Source organism: Girardinichthys multiradiatus, chromosome 23, assembly GCF_021462225.1.
Source record: "Girardinichthys multiradiatus isolate DD_20200921_A chromosome 23, DD_fGirMul_XY1, whole genome shotgun sequence".
NCBI classification, from domain to species: Eukaryota; Metazoa; Chordata; class Actinopteri; order Cyprinodontiformes; family Goodeidae; genus Girardinichthys; species Girardinichthys multiradiatus.
The window spans coordinates 35,423,740-35,440,795 of NC_061815.1; the positions used below are offsets into that span (position 1 = coordinate 35,423,740).

Genomic DNA, 17,056 nt, shown 5'->3' on the forward strand with positions numbered 1-17,056 from the left:
CACGTGGTGAAAGACAGTGACACCTGGAGAGGTGTGATCGGGAGGAATGGCCTCCCCGATCTGAATCCGAGTGGTGTTTTGTTATTGGACTTCTGTGCTAGTCACGGATTGTCCATAATGAACACCATGTTCAAACATAAGGGTGTCCATCAGTGCACTTGGCACCAGGACACCCTAGGCAAGAGGTTGATGATCGACTTTGTTGTCGTATCATCAGACCTTCGGCCGCATGTTTTGGACACTCGGGTGAAGAGAGGGGCTGAGCTGTCCACTGATCACCACCTGGTGGTGAGTTGGATCCGCTGGAGGAGGAGAAAGCCGGACAGACTTGGCAGGCCCAAGCACATAATGAGGATCTGCTGGGAACGCCTGGCAGAGCCCTCGGCCGGGGATGTATTCAACTCCCATTGTCGATGCTGCTGCCCGTAGCTGCAGCCGTAAGGTCTGCGGTGCCTGTCGCGGCGGCAATCCCAGAACCCGGTGGTGGTCAAGCTGTCAAGCTGAAGAAGGAGTCCTATCGGCTGTGGTTGGCTTGTGGGACTCCTGAGGCGGCTGACGGGTACCGTGAGGCCAAGCGTGCTGCGGCCCGGGCTGTGGCAGAGGCAAAAACTCGGGCCTGGGAGGAGTTTGGTGAGGCCATGGAGAAGGACTACCGGTTGGCCTCGAAGCGATTCTGGCAATCCGTCCGGCGCCTCAGTAGGGGGAAGCAGTGCTTCGCCAACACTGTTTATAGTGGGGGTGGGAGGCTGCTAACCTCGACTGGGGACATTATCGGGTGGTGGAAGGAATACTTTGAGGATCTCCTCAATCCTGCCATCACGCATTCCGTGGTGGAAACAGAGGCTGGGGACTCGGGGTTGGACTCTTTCATCACCCAGGCTGAAGTCACCGAGGTGGTTAAAAAGCTCCTCGGTGGCAAGGCTTCGGGGGTGGATGAGATCCGCCCTGAGTACCTCAAGTCTCTGGATGTTGTTGGGCTGTCATGGTTGACACGCCTCTTCAACATTGCGTGGCGGTCAGGGACAGTGCCTCTGGACTGGCAGACTGGGGTTGTGGTCCCCCTTCATAAGAAGGGGGACCGGAGGGTGTGTTCCAACTACATGGGGATCACACTCCTCAGCCTCCCTGGTAAGGCCTACGCCAGGGTATTGGAGAGGAGAGTCCGACCGATAGTCGAACCTCGGCTTCAGGAGGAGCAGTGTGGTTTTCGTCCCGGCCGTGGAACACTGGACCAGCTCTATACCCTCTACAGGGTGCTCAAGGGTTCATGGGAGTTTGCCCAACCGGTTCACATGTGTTTTGTGGACCTGGAGAAAGCATTCGACTGTGTCCCACGTGATGCCCTGTGGGGGGTGCTCCAGGAGTATGGAATTGGGGGCCCTTTATTAGGGGCCATCCGGTCCCTGTACGAGCGGAGCAGGAGTTTGGTCCACATTGCCGGCACTAAGTCGGACCTGTTCCCGGTGCATGTTGGACTCCGGCAGGGCTGCCCTTTGTCACCGGTCCTGTTCATAACTTTTATGGACAGGATTTCTAGACGCAGCCAAGGGCCGGAGGGGGTCGGGTTTGGGGACCAGTGGATTTCGTCTCTTCTTTTTGCGGATGACGTGGTCCTGCTGGCCCCCTCTAGCCAAGACCTACAGCATGCACTGTGGTGGTTCGCAGCCGAGTGTGAAGCGGCTGGGATGAGGATCAGCTCCTCCAAGTCCGAGGCCATGGTACTCGACCGGAAAAGGGTGGCTTGTCCTCTTCAGCTTGGAGGGGAGTTCCTGCCTCAAGTGGAGGAGTTTAAGTATCTCGGGGTCTTGTTCACGAGTGAGGGAAGAATGGAGCGGGAGATCGACAGACGGATCGGTGCGGCTGCCACAGTAATGGGGGTGCTTTGCCGGTCCGTTGTGGTGAAGAGAGAGCTGAGCCGATAAGCAAGCAAAGCTCTCAATTTACCGGTCGGTCTACGTTCCCACCCTCACCTATGGCCATGAACTTTGGGTCATGACCGAAAGAACGAGATCCCGCATACAAGCGGCTGAAATGAGCTTCCTCCGTAGGGTGGCCGGGCACTCCCTTAGAGACAGGCTGAGGAGCTCGGCCATCCGGGAGGGGCTCGGAGTAGAGCCGCTGCTCCTCCACATTGAGAGGAGCCAGTTGAAGTGGCTCGGGCATCTATACCGGATGCCTCCTGGAAATGTTAGGATTGTCCTAAATGTGCCGCTGGGGTTGCCTTGAAAGCTCCTGGTGCGTTGTTGTAAATTATTACAGTATATTATTCCCTTGTGTGGCAAAGGTCACATTTTTAAAGATTTGTTTTCCCCATGATCTGTTTGTTAGCCTTCAGCATTATTATTATTATTATTATTATTTTGTTTTACAGACAATCATATCTAGATAAAAAAAAAATTCCTGCCTTTTGTAAGACATGTTTGAGCTAGTGACTTACAACAGAAGCTGACAAGTAAAACAATTCTGTTCTTAAAATCTAAGATGGTAAAGGTTAGGTCTGAAATAGAAAATAAAAAAAGGTTGGAACTAATTATTGGATTATATTGGCATTTCGTTACACACAAATTTATTTCCTGTATGTTCCTGTTTACTTTGATGCGAGATGCTGTCTTGATTTTATATATAAAAAAAACAGTTATACATACTTATGTATGTATAACTGGTATTATATATCAGCTGTATTCAACTCTTTTTGCTATAGAAGTTTTATAACGTGCCTTGTTTGATTTATAAATTTCTAAGATAGTTGCTGGTCACCACCCCACCAGCAGGAGGCGCTGTCTGTTTTCTTACAGGTTAGCTTGAACGGGTTTAAAGGGCAAATCTGTTGTCAAACATGGCTGCTCCCGTGGATGACATGTTTTCCCTCTGTGTGGATCCATCTAAAGTCACCAGCAGCGTGGAAGTCAGGTTTATAGACAACCTAAAGGTGAGACTTTCCTACTTTGTTCCATTTAAACAGACTGAAAGCATTCTGTGGTTTAATGGCGCCTCAGAGAAGCGTTGTTGTTAGCTCGCATGTCGGCTGCAGCTCACTGCCGCATGACATGACATTACACTCTGGACTTCAGGTTACAGAAAATAAAGTAAGAAAGCTGCACGATCACACATTTTGCCTAAACATGTTATTTATATTGTTAATGGGGGTGTTATAAGGTATTTCAAACGTATCGATTTGATGTTCTCGTTCTTTCAGAGGCTCTATTGCTGCAGTATAGATGCTGAAAGTGGTGGCATTTTAGCATGTTTCTGTTTTGACCCTCACTAGTCAAATAATCAGCATGGTGTCTTGTAACTAAACATGAATGTGTAAGTTTTTATAGGAGTGGTTATGAACTGTTGAGAGCTATTTCAGTAATTGGGAAAGACTTTGTGATATTAAATAATTGCTGCTGTTTATGTATGGACGTTGCTTGTGGCATTTCACATGGGTTAGTGTTGGGACCGAAAATGTTTATTTTATTCAGCAGACTTGTGCAAGGTGTCCAAAATATTAAAACGTATCCATTTTGCTGATGACACTAATATTTGCTGCTCTGGTCAGAATTGCCAGCATATTTTGGATGTGATTATAACTCTAGTGAAGACATTGAATATTTTGCTTAATAAATCAAACTCAAATTAAGTTTAAAAGATTATTTTAACTAACACATAGCAGTAGAGGCTGTAGTGCAGTGTTTTGTTGCTATATTTGCTTCATTATTTTTGCCACATTCTTTTTTCTCAAGCTACTTGTTTGACTGTTCGCAGGGCAAGGGTCTCTTTGCGAAAAGAAGCATCAAGAAGGGGGAAACCATTTTCATTGAGCGACCTCTGGTTTCTGCGCAGTTCCTGTGGAATGCTTTGTATAAATATAAAGGTAAAGATCTGTACATCCACCAAATTTTAAAACAAAGACATATTCTCATGAAGTTATCAAAGATAAGCACTTAAAAAAAGAAAATTCAACAAATAAAACAAAACATACTTGTATAATTTTAGGTAAATCAGAATTTTCGTGGTAGTTCTGGTTAAAATGAAACTTAAATATTTGAAAAGTTCATAGCCCCGCTCTGTTTTGTCTTTCCCAGCCTGTGAGTACTGCTTACGTGCTCTGGAGACTGCTGAAGAAAATGCCCGGAGGCTCAGTGGCAACTCTGCTCTCAGCCTTCCACGTCCTGAACTGTGCCGTGTCCGCCCCGAGCTCCATCAAGCCTGCCCTCAGTGCCAGGTAGGTCCACTCGCGGTCTCTCTGCTGATTCACATAACTAGCTGATCAGTCTCTACAGGCCACTGCTTGCTCTCTTTCTGGTTCCTTCTGCATGAGTACACTCAACTACAAAGAAAATAAGCTGATATGACATGGTTTAAGTACATGTGTACCAAATGGTTTGGGTATAAAATGGAAGTTGTAAGGGACAAAATGGTAACATGTGGTTATGAAATATGGGTCCAAATTGGTGTAGTAAAGCATTTTCATGAATAATATGCATATAAGTACTTATTTTAAGTACTCAAATTGTACTTAAATGTACTCAACGTTTCCCAATAAATTTTATTGTATTCAATTTTAAGATTTTATGTCATTATTTATTTATATTCACACTAAAAAGGTGGAATTTAGCAGTTGTAATGCATCTAATAAATAGGATTAGAGCCTATCAAGCAGATATTGGGCGATTCTGATCTCTGGACAGTTGATTGGTTCATCTCCTATAATAATAAATAAAAGCATTAGCTTTGTCTCCAGATTTACAGTGTTTGTTTTACATGTGTACAACATGGGAGTCAGAGTAGAAAAGAAACAAACATGAGGCTAACTGAGACACAGAACTATATTTTATTTTCTCATAATTTAAAGCCTGCATTTGAGCGTTTTAACATCAACATCTTAATTTAACAGCTGGAGTGGAAGAAGTTGATGCTATTTTTTCCTCAGTGTTCTGGTGCAGAGTATAAACGTTAGTCTTGCTCTAGTGAGTACATTTGTAATTAACTTAGTAAGAAAGCTGAACTATGAACATAATAAATGTTGATGATTTATATAAATGTTTACTTCCTTATAAACATAATATTTTCCTTTAAAATTCAATTAACAGTCATTTTTTGTTGTTGCAGCTAAATCACTTGCCCCCTGCTGGTCAGTTGGTAGAATGCACTTTTATGCTTTTACACAATGGCTTGTTTTTAAACAAGAAGCTCCGCCTGATTTTTATACAGGCTGAGCAATAGCTGATGTTTCAGAAATGCTTCAAGATTTTTTAAGAATAAAAAAATATATAGCAGATAATTTTGACACTAAAAATACTACCAAACATTTGAATGAGTTTAAAATGTTGTCTTTAGTAAATCTGTTTTTATGGTACCAAAGAATCTTTTCTCTTTGCATGATTAAGTATCTTGCCTGGGAGATTGAGAGACCAATAAACTCTACAACCACTTTCTTGATTACATTGTTGCCAGGTGACGCAAAACAGTTTTTTCACATGTTTTTAATTGCCTTCTGCAGGTGATGTACTGCAGCAGCGAGTGTCGGCAGGCAGCTGCAGATCAGTACCATCGGGTTCTGTGTATGGGTCCCTCTGAGGAAGATCCAGACCACCCTATCAACAAGCTCAAAGATGCATGGAGGTGATACAGCATTTAAGTGATACTTTTACCCTCTCTTGTGTCCTGATTACATTAAAACATGTTAATTTGCCAATAATTAAAAGTTATTGTCTGCTTTTAGGAATGTGCATTATCCCCCAGAGACCTCCAGCATCATGCTTATGGCCAAAATGGTGGCTATGGTCAAACAGGTGAGTTTCTGTTGACTCTACTTTGTTGAGCTGAAGCCAAAGACTTGCAGATATCTGTAGAAATAAACTTGACAAATATCAGAAGTGGCAATACAGAATGTACAGGGGTTGGACAATGAAACTGAAACACCTGGTTTTAGACCACAATAATTTATTAGTATGGTGTAGGGCCTCCTTTTGCGGCCAATACAGCGTCAATTCGTCTTGGGAATGACATATACAAGTCCTGCACAATGGTCAGAGGGATTTTAAGCCATTCTTCTTGCAGGATAGTGGCCAGGTCACTACGTGATACTGGTGGAGGAAAACGTTTCCTGACTCGCTCCTCCAAAACACCCCAAAGTGGCTCAATAATATTTAGATCTGGTGACTGTGCAGGCCATGGGAGATGTTCAACTTCACTTTCATGTTCATCAAACCAATCTTTCACCAGTCTTGCTGTGTGTATTGGTGCATTGTCATCCTGATACACGGCACCGCCTTCAGGATAGAATGTTTGAATCATTGGATGCACATGGTCCTCAATAATGGTTCGGTAGTCCTTGGCAGTGACGCGCCCATCTAGCACAAGTATTGGGCCAAGGGGATGCCATGATATGGCAGCCCAAACCATCACTGATCCACCCCCATGCTTCACTCTGGGCATGCAACAGTCTGGGTGGTACGCTTCTTTGGGGCTTCTCCACACCGTAACTCTCCCGGATGTGGGGAAAACAGTAAAGGTGGACTCATCAGAGAACAATACATGTTTCACATTGTCCACAGCCCAAGATTTGCGCTCCTTGCACCATTGAAACTGACGTTTGGCATTGACATGAGTGACCAAAGGTTTGGCTATAGCAGCCCGGCCGTGTATATTGACCCTGTGGAGCTCCTGACGGACAGTTCTGGTGGAAACAGGAGAGTTGAGGTGCACATTTAATTCTGCCGTGATTTGGGCAGTCGTGGTTTTATGTTTTTTGGATACAATCCGGGTTAGCACCCGAACATCCCTTTCAGACAGCTTCCTCTTGCGTCCACAGTTAATCCTGTTGGATGTGGTTCGTCCTTCTTGGTGGTATGCTGACATTACCCTGGATACCGTGGCTCTTGATACATCACAAAGACTTGCTGTCTTGGTCACAGATGCGCCAGCAAGACGTGCACCAACAATTTGTCCTCTTTTGAACTCTGGTATGTCACCCATAATGTTGTGTGCATTTCAATATTTTGAGCAAAACTGTGGTCTTACCCTGCTAATTGAACCTTCACACTCTGCTATTACTGGTGCAATGTGCAATCAATGAAGACTGACTACCAGGCTGGTCCAATTTAGCCATGAAATCTCCCACACTAAAATGACAGGTGTTTCAGTTTCATTGTCCAACCCCTGTATCTTCTCTTGATGTAATTAGATTTTCCTCCAGCATTGTTTCATCATTCAAACGTTATTGTGAAGTCAGCCATGAAATGAGCTTTAAGACTGATACAGACGGTCTTAATGAGAATGTTACATGATAAAATGTTTGAAATCAGCCAGATTGATGACATGAATGAATTAAGCAAATAATAAATGGATTAAAGTTTAATCAACGTTTTAATTTAAACAAAAAAAAAAAAGTTTCAGCTTTTTTTGTTTGAGATGATCGACTCCATGGTGTTCATGTTATGCAGGCCAAAGATAAAGCACACTGGCAGAGCCTGTTTTCTCACTTCTGCAGTCGGACGGCGAACGAGGAGGAAGAGATTGCCCATAAGCTCCTGGGAGAGCAGTTCAGGGTATGTTACCTTCCTGTTGGAGACCTGACATCACTAGGCTTGAAATATTTTAAATCTGCCAGTTCAAAGAGGACATCACAGTTCTTTACAGCTCAACAGGCAAAGCAGCAGACCGCTGTTGTTATCCCCCTATCGGAGACCTCAAACCTCCCACTGTTGCTGCTTTTGCCATTAAAGTGTTTTTGTTCTGGAGGATCTAATTTTTCTGTCATGTTTTGTTTGCAGGGGCAGCTGGGCTTGTTGCACAGCCTTTTTAAATCAGCGCTTTATGATGACCATCTCAGTCGGGTCAGTATGCTTGAGACCCTAATTTTTTAAGTCTGGCAATCATTTATTACTTTTAAGCAAAAATCCAGTTTTAGGTGCTAAAAATCAACAATATGATTTGGGTTTTATGGTGCTGGTCAGAAGTTTAAATCCAGAAATGACTTAGATTTAGAGTATTGTGGATTTTTTGTTTTTAATCCATACATAGTCAGATTATTCCTAATGGGTTAGATATTTGCATACACCCCCTCTAAAATTTGGTTAAAAATCCCTTGGCAAGCTTCACCTGAAGCACTTTTTATAGTCTTTAAGAAATGATTGCTTTCAAGTAGATACTTTAAAGCTTAAATAAAATATGCGGCTGTCCATCTGGACAAGCTAAATTCTTTCTAGAGAAATGTTTTGTGGTCAGATGAGACAGAAAATGAGCCGTTTGTCAACAATAACAAGAAATATGTTTGAAGGAGTTAAGGTGACACTTTCAAACCTTATAACACTGTAACAACTGTCAAGCATGGTGGTGGCAGTATCATACTGCGGGGTTGCTTTGCTGCCATTGCACAAGTAGATAGAACGATGAAGTAGGGTGGCTACCTCAAATAAACAGCTAGATGGTTAAACGTTGGTGAGAAGTGGGTGTTCCTGATACCATAAACAAATGAAAACTGGTTTTGGAACGGATCGAAATAGTTTTGAATGGTTTTGCAAAAAGCAGGACCCCAATTGTATTGAAAATGAATGGGCTATGCTTAAAAGCTGTGGCAGAAAACCAATCAATTATAGTAAACTTAGTGGATCACAAGCAGCCGGTAAAGCTGGGGAGTATGTTTTCCCACCGCCGGTGAACCCCAGGGATGTGTTCTCTCCCCTCTGCTCTCATATCCGTACACAAACGGCTGTGAAACTACTTCGTGTACCAACGGCATCACTATAACATGCTTGATCCAGGACAGGAGGTGGATCAACTTATCTACTGCTCCTTTCAGAACCACCTGGAACTTAACCTGCACAAGACTGTGGAGATGCTGGTGGACTTCTGCAGAGTTTCACCCACACCTTCATTCCTTACCAACCTCAGCAATGCATCTACCGGGGATCCATTCAGATTTCTAGGATCCACCTTTGCTCTGGAACTCAGATGTTTCTCACACATAGACTCTGTTCAGAGGAAGGCCCAGCAAATGTTTCCTGTGGCACTTTAGTAATAGCTACCTGCTGCAAGAGCTGCTAGTCATCTTCTTAACCGCCATTGTTTAGTTTGTCTTGTGGGCATACATCACTGTCTGGTTTGGCTCAGCCACAGAACAGTACTGATCTAAACTGCGATGAACAATCAGAGACTGTTCTTCAGTTAAGATGCAGAGCTCAGCTACTCGGTGACAAACAGCACTATGCATATATTCTACTTCTTTTATAACACTGATGTCTGTTTTTTTTTACAGTTTTTATCTCTTCATAAGTTTACATTTTATTTTTAAATGTCTGCACACTGAGAGCAAAATAAAAAACAAAGTCCAAGTCTTTGCTTGTGTGCACAAACATATTCCAGAAGCTTATTGATGGCCACAGACAAAGTGTGCTAAAGGTGAAATTTGCTATGGGACATTTATGTAAAATATAGTGTAGGTGTGTGTATCATTTCTGATCGTGAAAAGAAAATCCCCAATGAATTTGAACTTGTGCACCAAATTCCTGGTTTAAAATTAATTCATTATTGCTTTCAACCCCAAAACAATGTATGTGAAGTTCCCATTGGTACTATATCTGTGTCCCACATGTTTTAAGCTCACTTTTTTAGGACATGCAGGTAACATTTTAAGGAGGGAAGGATTCATTTTTCATCTTGATCTTCTAAATTCTCCACATTATGGTATTGCTATAAAAACAGACCATTAAAAATAGTTTCTAAAATGCTTATCAGTTGTTTTTTCCTGATGTGTAACAACTATGGATTACATTGTAATAACTCTCTTTGTGACCCTTAATTAACCAAGTACTTTATTTGTAACACGAAACAAATGAGTAACGGTGTAACTGTGTTGTAGTGGTTTGTGCTTGAAGGTTTCCGCTCTTTGTTTGCTTTGGTGGGAACAAACGGCCAAGGCATCGGTACCAGGTGACTCCCTTCATTCTTTGCTTAAATTATCAACATGTCCAGCTCCGGATCTTTGTTTGAATGTCTTTGTGGTCTTTTTTTTTTAATTCTTTATAGCTCTCTGAGTCAGTGGGTTCATGCCTGTGATGCTCTTGAGCTTCCCGACCAGCAGAGGGAGCAGTTGGACTCTTTTATTGACCAGTTATACAAGGACATTGACAAAGGTCACTGTTTTATCTCAGTACCGCAGTAATTTCTGAAGTTAGATTTATTCTCAGCTGAGAAGATTTGCAGCTGTCATATTGTCTGAATGGGTGCTTGTTATTGGCTGTGTTGCAGTTTTCAGCAGTGAGGAATGAGCATAACGTGTGTATTTCTGTGCAGAAACGGGAGAATTTCTGAACTGCGAGGGATCTGGACTTTATTTGCTGCAAAGCTCCTGTTAGTGCACACAATGTTCTTCATTCATCAACATTAAAAAGATTCTAGTTTTAAGAGCAGATTTAACAGGAAAGATTTTCATATTTGATCCACACAGGTAACCACAGCTGCATCCCAAACGCAGAGGCATCCTTCCCTGACAACAATTTCCTGCTTCACCTCAACGCCCTCAGTGATATCAGCCCAGGACAGGTCAGCTGATGCATCGGGATTCACAGTTATATTTTTTAGTCCGGCAAAGACAGGACAGAATATCCCTTTATAGTCTAGTTTGGTGTCTCCCTCGTCAGACGGTATTAGAAGGCTGAGACGTCCAGTGGGTTTGTCAAGCTGACAGAATGATTGAGAAGGCTTGCGTCTGCATGGCACAGTGATGTCACAGCAGCTGTGCTACTTTACCAGGAAATCTCTCTTGTGGATTTAGGTGAAAACTTAGAGAAATGAAAGGACTTATATTCCTTGCCTGTCTAAGCACCATGTTGCAGGAAGTTATTTTTTTTAGTGCTGAAAAATAGCCAGAGTTTTCAGGGTTCCCCACACAATCTGGAAAACTATAGGAAATTGTGGAATTTGAAAAAGAGTATTGTTAAGGTCAGAGTAAGTATGAAAAATATTTATTTTTGTTTTATCGTACTTAATTCTCTATCCTATTGTGTTTACAAGAAATATTTAAGCGTGTCTCCCTCTGTTTTTCCGAGGCCTTGCAGCAAGGAGTGGGGTTAGTGGGCTGTGGATTTCAGTCAGCTCAATGATGTGTTTTCTTCTGTTTTCAGGAGATCTGCATCAGTTACTTGGATTTCTGTCAGCGGGACAGAAGCCGACACAGCAGGCACAAGATTCTGAGGTAAACACACGTAATCTTTAGGATAAATCATTTAAAGGCGGGTCACACTCTTATGGATTAAATGTGGATCAATAAAAAAAATCAGTAGGCAGTGATAGGCAGTCCTGAGGTAGAAACAGCATGGCTGCCCCTCATTGATCAGCATGATGTCAGTCCATCTTTAAATTACATTCAGTCTGAATTAGACCTGAAGTTTTAATGCAACCTGCTCATATCAGCCCTAAAAAGGAGCATTTCCACTCCCAGTGGATGTTTATGTCACGCTAGCTGATTCACACCATTACAAGTAGTTATAAAAATATGAAGTCATTTGCTTTGGTGATTAGGCACTGATTTCATTAAAGGCAGATGGCTTTCTTCCAATTCAGCTGTTTGTGGGTGCAATATCTTGACTGAGCGTTTTCTTCACAGGGAGAACTACCTGTTTGTCTGCTCATGTTCAAAGTGCATGTCCCAGATGGACGAGCCGGACATCACATCTGAGGAGGAGGAGGGCGAAGCAGAGGGGGAAACAGAAGGAGATGAGATGGAAGATGAGATGACAGATGTTTGATGAAAGACTCGGCCATATTGTTCTTGGTGGTTCCCTTCCCTCTGAAACACGAGCCCAGAAAGAATAAAGACCAGCTAAGACTGTGATCTGCATGTCCAGAAGCGTGAAGCAATGTCCTGTCAGTGACACATTTCACTCTTTAATTTAAAGATCCGTTGCCAAATACCTTGAGTTGGGTGCTTTAACTCAAAAGAATTATAAAATAGCTCAAAATGTTCCTCCTGAAGCTGCATTTATATATTTATATATATATTTTGGTTTGGTTAAATCTTCTGCGAATGATTTGGCAAACCTGACATGCTTATAGATCCAGCAGACAGTGAACAAAATCAGCATTCAGGTTAAACGTCTGGCAATCAGCAGGTGGGCAAAACAATTTAGGGTTCAAAAGTCTTTATTAAGCTCTCCTGTTTCATGTTTTTCTCAGGCCTTTTGTTGCTTTTGAAATAAAACCTCACCTAATCATATTTTAGTCTTCATTTTAAGAGAAATGCAACAACAACTAAACATGATAAAACATTAAGCAGATAACTGGTCCCTCTCTGAATGTATTTATGTGCTTTAGGATTCATTTTCTGCTCAGACGTTTCAGACGTGCATCTGCATTTTTTATTTTTAACTTTTAATGATCAATTTGAATAAAAAGAGATGGAAACAAGAAACCATTTTAACAATATAAAAAAAGTTTGATGGTGCCGCCTCCATCTGTTTAAACAATTATATAAAATTATAAACAGCATAGGAATGTCCAGGTTACATAATATTTTGGAAGGTCCTATAAAGGCATTGGTTGAAATTGGTTGCCATTTGGAGAGGAAGAAGCAATTGCTTCAAAAACAACATAAAAGCCAAATTAAATTTTGCACTCAAGGACAAAGATCTTAATTTTTGGAGATCTGTCCTGTAGTCTGGTGAAGCTGAAATTGAAGTGGTTGAACTTGGAAGCCTGAGAACCCTATCCTGACTGAAGTGCGGAGATGGGACCATCATGTTGTGGGGGTGTTTTGCAGCAGGAGGAACTGGTGCACTTGACAAAAATGATTGCATTGATAATCTAGTAATTCCTTTGTTTTTCTTTTGGATTCAAAACTGCCACCTACATCAAGGAACCTGGAGTGCATGTTTTCCCATTTGTGTTATTGGTCCTTACATAAAAAAGATCTCAATCGGCAGATGAGATGTCAAAGGAAACCGGAAACTTTTATCAGCCGGGTGGATGTACACATTTCACTCTAAGTAAAGTTTAGACCTTGTGTGAATCAGATGAAATTCATAATAAATTCAAACTTGTGCACAGAATTCTTGTTTTCAAAATGAAGAGGTGCCTCCCTAAAATGAGTGACAGTCATGCCGCTGATGGTTGAATCTAGACCGGTGCTGTAAGCAGTTCGTTGCTGCCAGAAATGACACAAATTTTGTTTTGAAAATACATAAACAAAACCATAACCTTAATCTACAGTTTTAACGCTTACACTGTTATGAAGCCTTCAGGTGAAACCTTTTTGCAGCAGATCTGACAGATTGGCCTCTTTTGTATTCAAGATAAAACCACAATATGGTCAGTGTAGGGTTGGAGTTTGCAGCAGATGCCATGTGGTCAGTGCTGATAGACGTCCTTCTAAATGCTGTGGTTGGGCATTAATTAGTGCGTGCTTAGAGATAAACGATTTGTGTTGGTAATTTTTCACTCACCCAATGAAACAAAATCAATATTAAGACTTATTCTAAGTAATGCATAAATGTTCATATGTGCTTAATTTAAAATATTCCATTAATGTTCTTTTCAAAGCACAGTCCCATTAATTATGCTCATTACTTCTTCACCACTATGATTAAACTCATCCATAATGATAACCATAATTATGAAAACGTGAAACACAACTCACATTTTCCTGCAGCTTGAAACTTGTCTTGTTTTTTATTTAAATGATGTGTGATTCTGCTCTTACTCTGCCGAAGCCTTCAGGTTATATAGGCCTGGCGCAGGTAACACTTAAACATGTGAACCCCGATAGTTTGCTGGTTTCATCTGCATGCATGAAAACAGATGGATGTCACTGTTAGAGTTTTTCATGTTTCCTGCTGTGAACAAAGCATATCTGTTATGCATTTTTTTTAGAGATGCTTAAAAGCTAAAAGCAGAGTTTTCTGATTTTATGTCTGATTCAAAGTAGCTTTTAAGCTAAGAGTTGGGTCTTTATCAGCACAACAGGAAGCCAAAACCAACATACTGCAGTTCAGATCGTGCAGTTAGAACTCCAGGTTCAACCAGAGAAGCTATTGTTTTTGCGCTAACCTCTAAAGAAAGTAAAGAACATTTAGCTTTTTGCCTTTTTTATTTCACACCGGACTGCCTACAGTGTGTTTAGCTTTTTCATTATAATTGCAACCTTGCAACTCAAAAAGGCATAAAGTGAAATACAGTTTGGTTTTCATACAGTGATATATATGTTCCAGTTAATGCTTATGTAATGTATTATGGAGACCTTGAGTGGAAAATTGCTTTGTCAGTTACTGTTTGGCCTTATATTGAAAGCTGTATTTCTCGGTTCCACATGAGCGAAACGGCTGCCGTCGTTTCCCCCCATCAAGCAATATTTCAACAATGGCTGTAATGACAAATCCCAACATTTTCAGCTGCTGAAGAACGATCGTAAATGTAGAAATAAAACCCCTCTATATGTGCACTTTATTCTATAAAGCTGGATTCCACGGTTGTGTATGATCCATGTAAAATTTAGCAAACTAGTGGTTGTCGTTTTTATTGCTCTTTCATAAACCGCCGAAATTCGATGTTCACTGAGTCATTTATCTGCCTCCACTATGTCAAAAAGAGAGGAATATGAAATATATTGAAAGAAAAATATTTCAGTCCATGCATATAAAATCTAAATCCGTAGTGAAATAGTTTTTTCACCTATGGAGGCTTGTTCTTCCCTGTCCTGTTTCATTACAGTGTAGAAATACAATAAAGCAAATGAAACTGCATTTATTTAAACTAAAATGAAAGAGAAACTTCAATTCAACCAAAATATAACTGAAAAACTGCAGACATCAAATCATACTTCCCAAAATGGCTCCTTAAAAATGCATTCTTATAATATACACAATTGTATAATTACAATGCCTAAATTCATTCGTCTATGAGCAGGCCCAGACAGTAAAATATATATTTTTTTCATTTTATAAACTTTGAATTAATACCAGTTCAGGCCTTCTTTGCTTTTTATATTGCAAAAAAAAAAGAAAAACATTGACTATACAAATTCGACAAATCAGATGAACACTTGGCAAAAGAAACAAGTGGAAAAAATGTAACATGCAAAATGGTTTTTGAGGAAACGGCAGCTTAAATGAGGCATTGCATAGATTTAAAACTGCTTTTCTGCTTTAAAGAAGTTTTTTCTCAAATTTGCAATGTCTCATTTTGCTCAAGCAGACGATTTTCACATAGTTGTACAACAGGCTACATAAACGTTATTACCAGTGCAGGTTTGATCAAGACCCTGAGGAAATCAAGTTTCTGTTTGAGAGATTATTCTAAAAACAATAGTGATGTTGAGAAGTTCATATTTTATTTTCATAAAAGTAAACTAGTTAAATGTCATATTAGCTGAAAGACTGAAGTAGTTTTTATTTATGTGACAGTTTCAGATTTATATGCACTACTTGAATTTGGTGCCTAAATGTCAGGTTTAAAGTCTAAGAGGTGCAATAATCACCTATGAGACAATCTGTAAGCTCTAAGTAGTCAAGTACTATACTAATTTATGCAGTGCATTGCAAAAGTATTCACACCCCTTGAGCATTTCACATTTTGCCACGTTACAATACAAATAAAAACTTCAATGTATTTTATTGGGGTTTTTATGTGATAACCCAACAAAGTAGTGCATAAATTGGATGGAAAATGTATTTAAAGTAGAGCTAAAATTTGTATTCAGTCACTCTAACTCAACAGTTTGTATAACCTGATTTTGTTGTGATTACAGCTGTAGTCTTTTGGTGTATGTCTCTAACAGCTTTGCACATCTGGAGACTAAAGGTTTGCCCATTCATATTGCAAAAATAACCTAAACTCTGTCAAATTAGACCGAGAGAGTCTGTGAACATCAATGTTGTAGTCAGATATTCTCAAATGGATTTATATCTGGACTTTGACTGGGCCATTATAACACAGGAATATTCTTTGATCTTAATCATTACCTTGTGGCTCTGGCTGGATCCTTGCAGTTCATCCAGAGTTACCGTGGGCCTCTTTGTTGCTTCTTTGATTAACGGACTCCTTCCTGAACTGTTAGTTTAGTGTCATATTATGAGTCATTTTTGTCTTCAGTCCAGCTAAATAAAACTAGTTTAAAGCCGCAAATGCGACATGGCCTTTTAGTAAAGGAACATTTTTTATTTTTTATAAATGTCCACTATAGGAAAGTACTCGTACTCGTACTCGTGGTAGACCTGTGTGTAATTTACGAGTACGAGTACGAGTACCATTTTAATTTTGTTTTTAGTTTTTAAAATAAAAACAAAACCTTGGCAAAAAGAGGATGGATACATTTTTTGAGTTGGTATTTATGAAAAATTATGTAAAAACATAAAAAGCACAGTTTACAACATAATGAAAAATAGATCTATAAAAATATTACTGGTACTTTTAGCATCATTCTGTTGTGGAAATGCAATGTAATTATTACATGAAAAAACTGCTAAAAACCTACATTTGTTATTTTAGCTATATTTAAAAACAGTTTTGGTTCTTTATCATTTTTAGCCGAAGTTATTTGGAGTCATTGTGTAAGGTCGGACCGAAGAGCAACTTGCGTCTTCAGGGCCGCAGTTTGCAGACCCCTGGTTTAGATGGACAACCATGTCTTGGTAGGTTTGCAGCATTGCCTTATTGTATTCAGATGATGTTTTATAACATAATCCAGCTTTTAACTTTATGTTGTTTTATCACAAATTTTCTTTACCAAATATCAGAGTCCTTTACAGAAAAGCTGGATTTATACTGAGATTAAATTACACACAGGTCTACCATATTTACTATTTATGTGACGTCTGAAGGAAGTTGCACTCAGTTGTATTAAGGGGTATCAGAGTAAATTTGGGTTATTAAAAATGCTTATATTAAATAGCTTTCAGATATTATTTGTGGAACATTTAAATCCAAGTGTTATTTTTCCACCCACTTCACAATTCTGCTCTACTTCGTTTTTTTCTATCACATAAAATCACAATAAAGTGCACTGATTTGTGTTGCTGTAAAGGGACAAATATTTATTTATAAGACAATGGGTTTGGATACTTTTGCAGGGCAC

General features: G+C 40.3%; 1 protein-coding gene across 1 annotated transcript; it reads left to right on the forward strand.

Annotated features, from left to right (window-relative positions):
• The first annotated feature begins 2,791 nt into the window (after nt 1-2,791).
• Nucleotides 2,792-12,205, forward strand: smyd5 (SMYD family member 5). Its single transcript, XM_047354211.1, has 13 exons — nt 2,792-2,929; nt 3,751-3,859; nt 4,071-4,210; nt 5,489-5,610; nt 5,711-5,780; nt 7,434-7,538; nt 7,764-7,826; nt 9,851-9,921; nt 10,018-10,124; nt 10,285-10,341; nt 10,439-10,533; nt 11,115-11,185; nt 11,597-12,205. Exons 1-13 carry the CDS (start codon nt 2,837-2,839, stop codon nt 11,736-11,738), a joined length of 1,245 nt encoding a protein of 414 aa, XP_047210167.1. The 5' UTR covers nt 2,792-2,836; the 3' UTR covers nt 11,739-12,205.
• Nucleotides 12,206-17,056: the final 4,851 nt, after the last annotated feature.

Coding starts and splice junctions, on each gene's coding strand:
- smyd5 (XM_047354211.1), top strand. CDS start 2,837: ATGGCTGCTCCCGTGGATGACATGTTTTCCCTCTGTGTGGATCCATCT. Junction 2,930..3,750: donor GGTTTATAGACAACCTAAAG/GTGAGACTTTCC, acceptor GACTGTTCGCAG/GGCAAGGGTCTCTTTGCGAA. Junction 4,211..5,488: donor AAGCCTGCCCTCAGTGCCAG/GTAGGTCCACTC, acceptor TGCCTTCTGCAG/GTGATGTACTGCAGCAGCGA.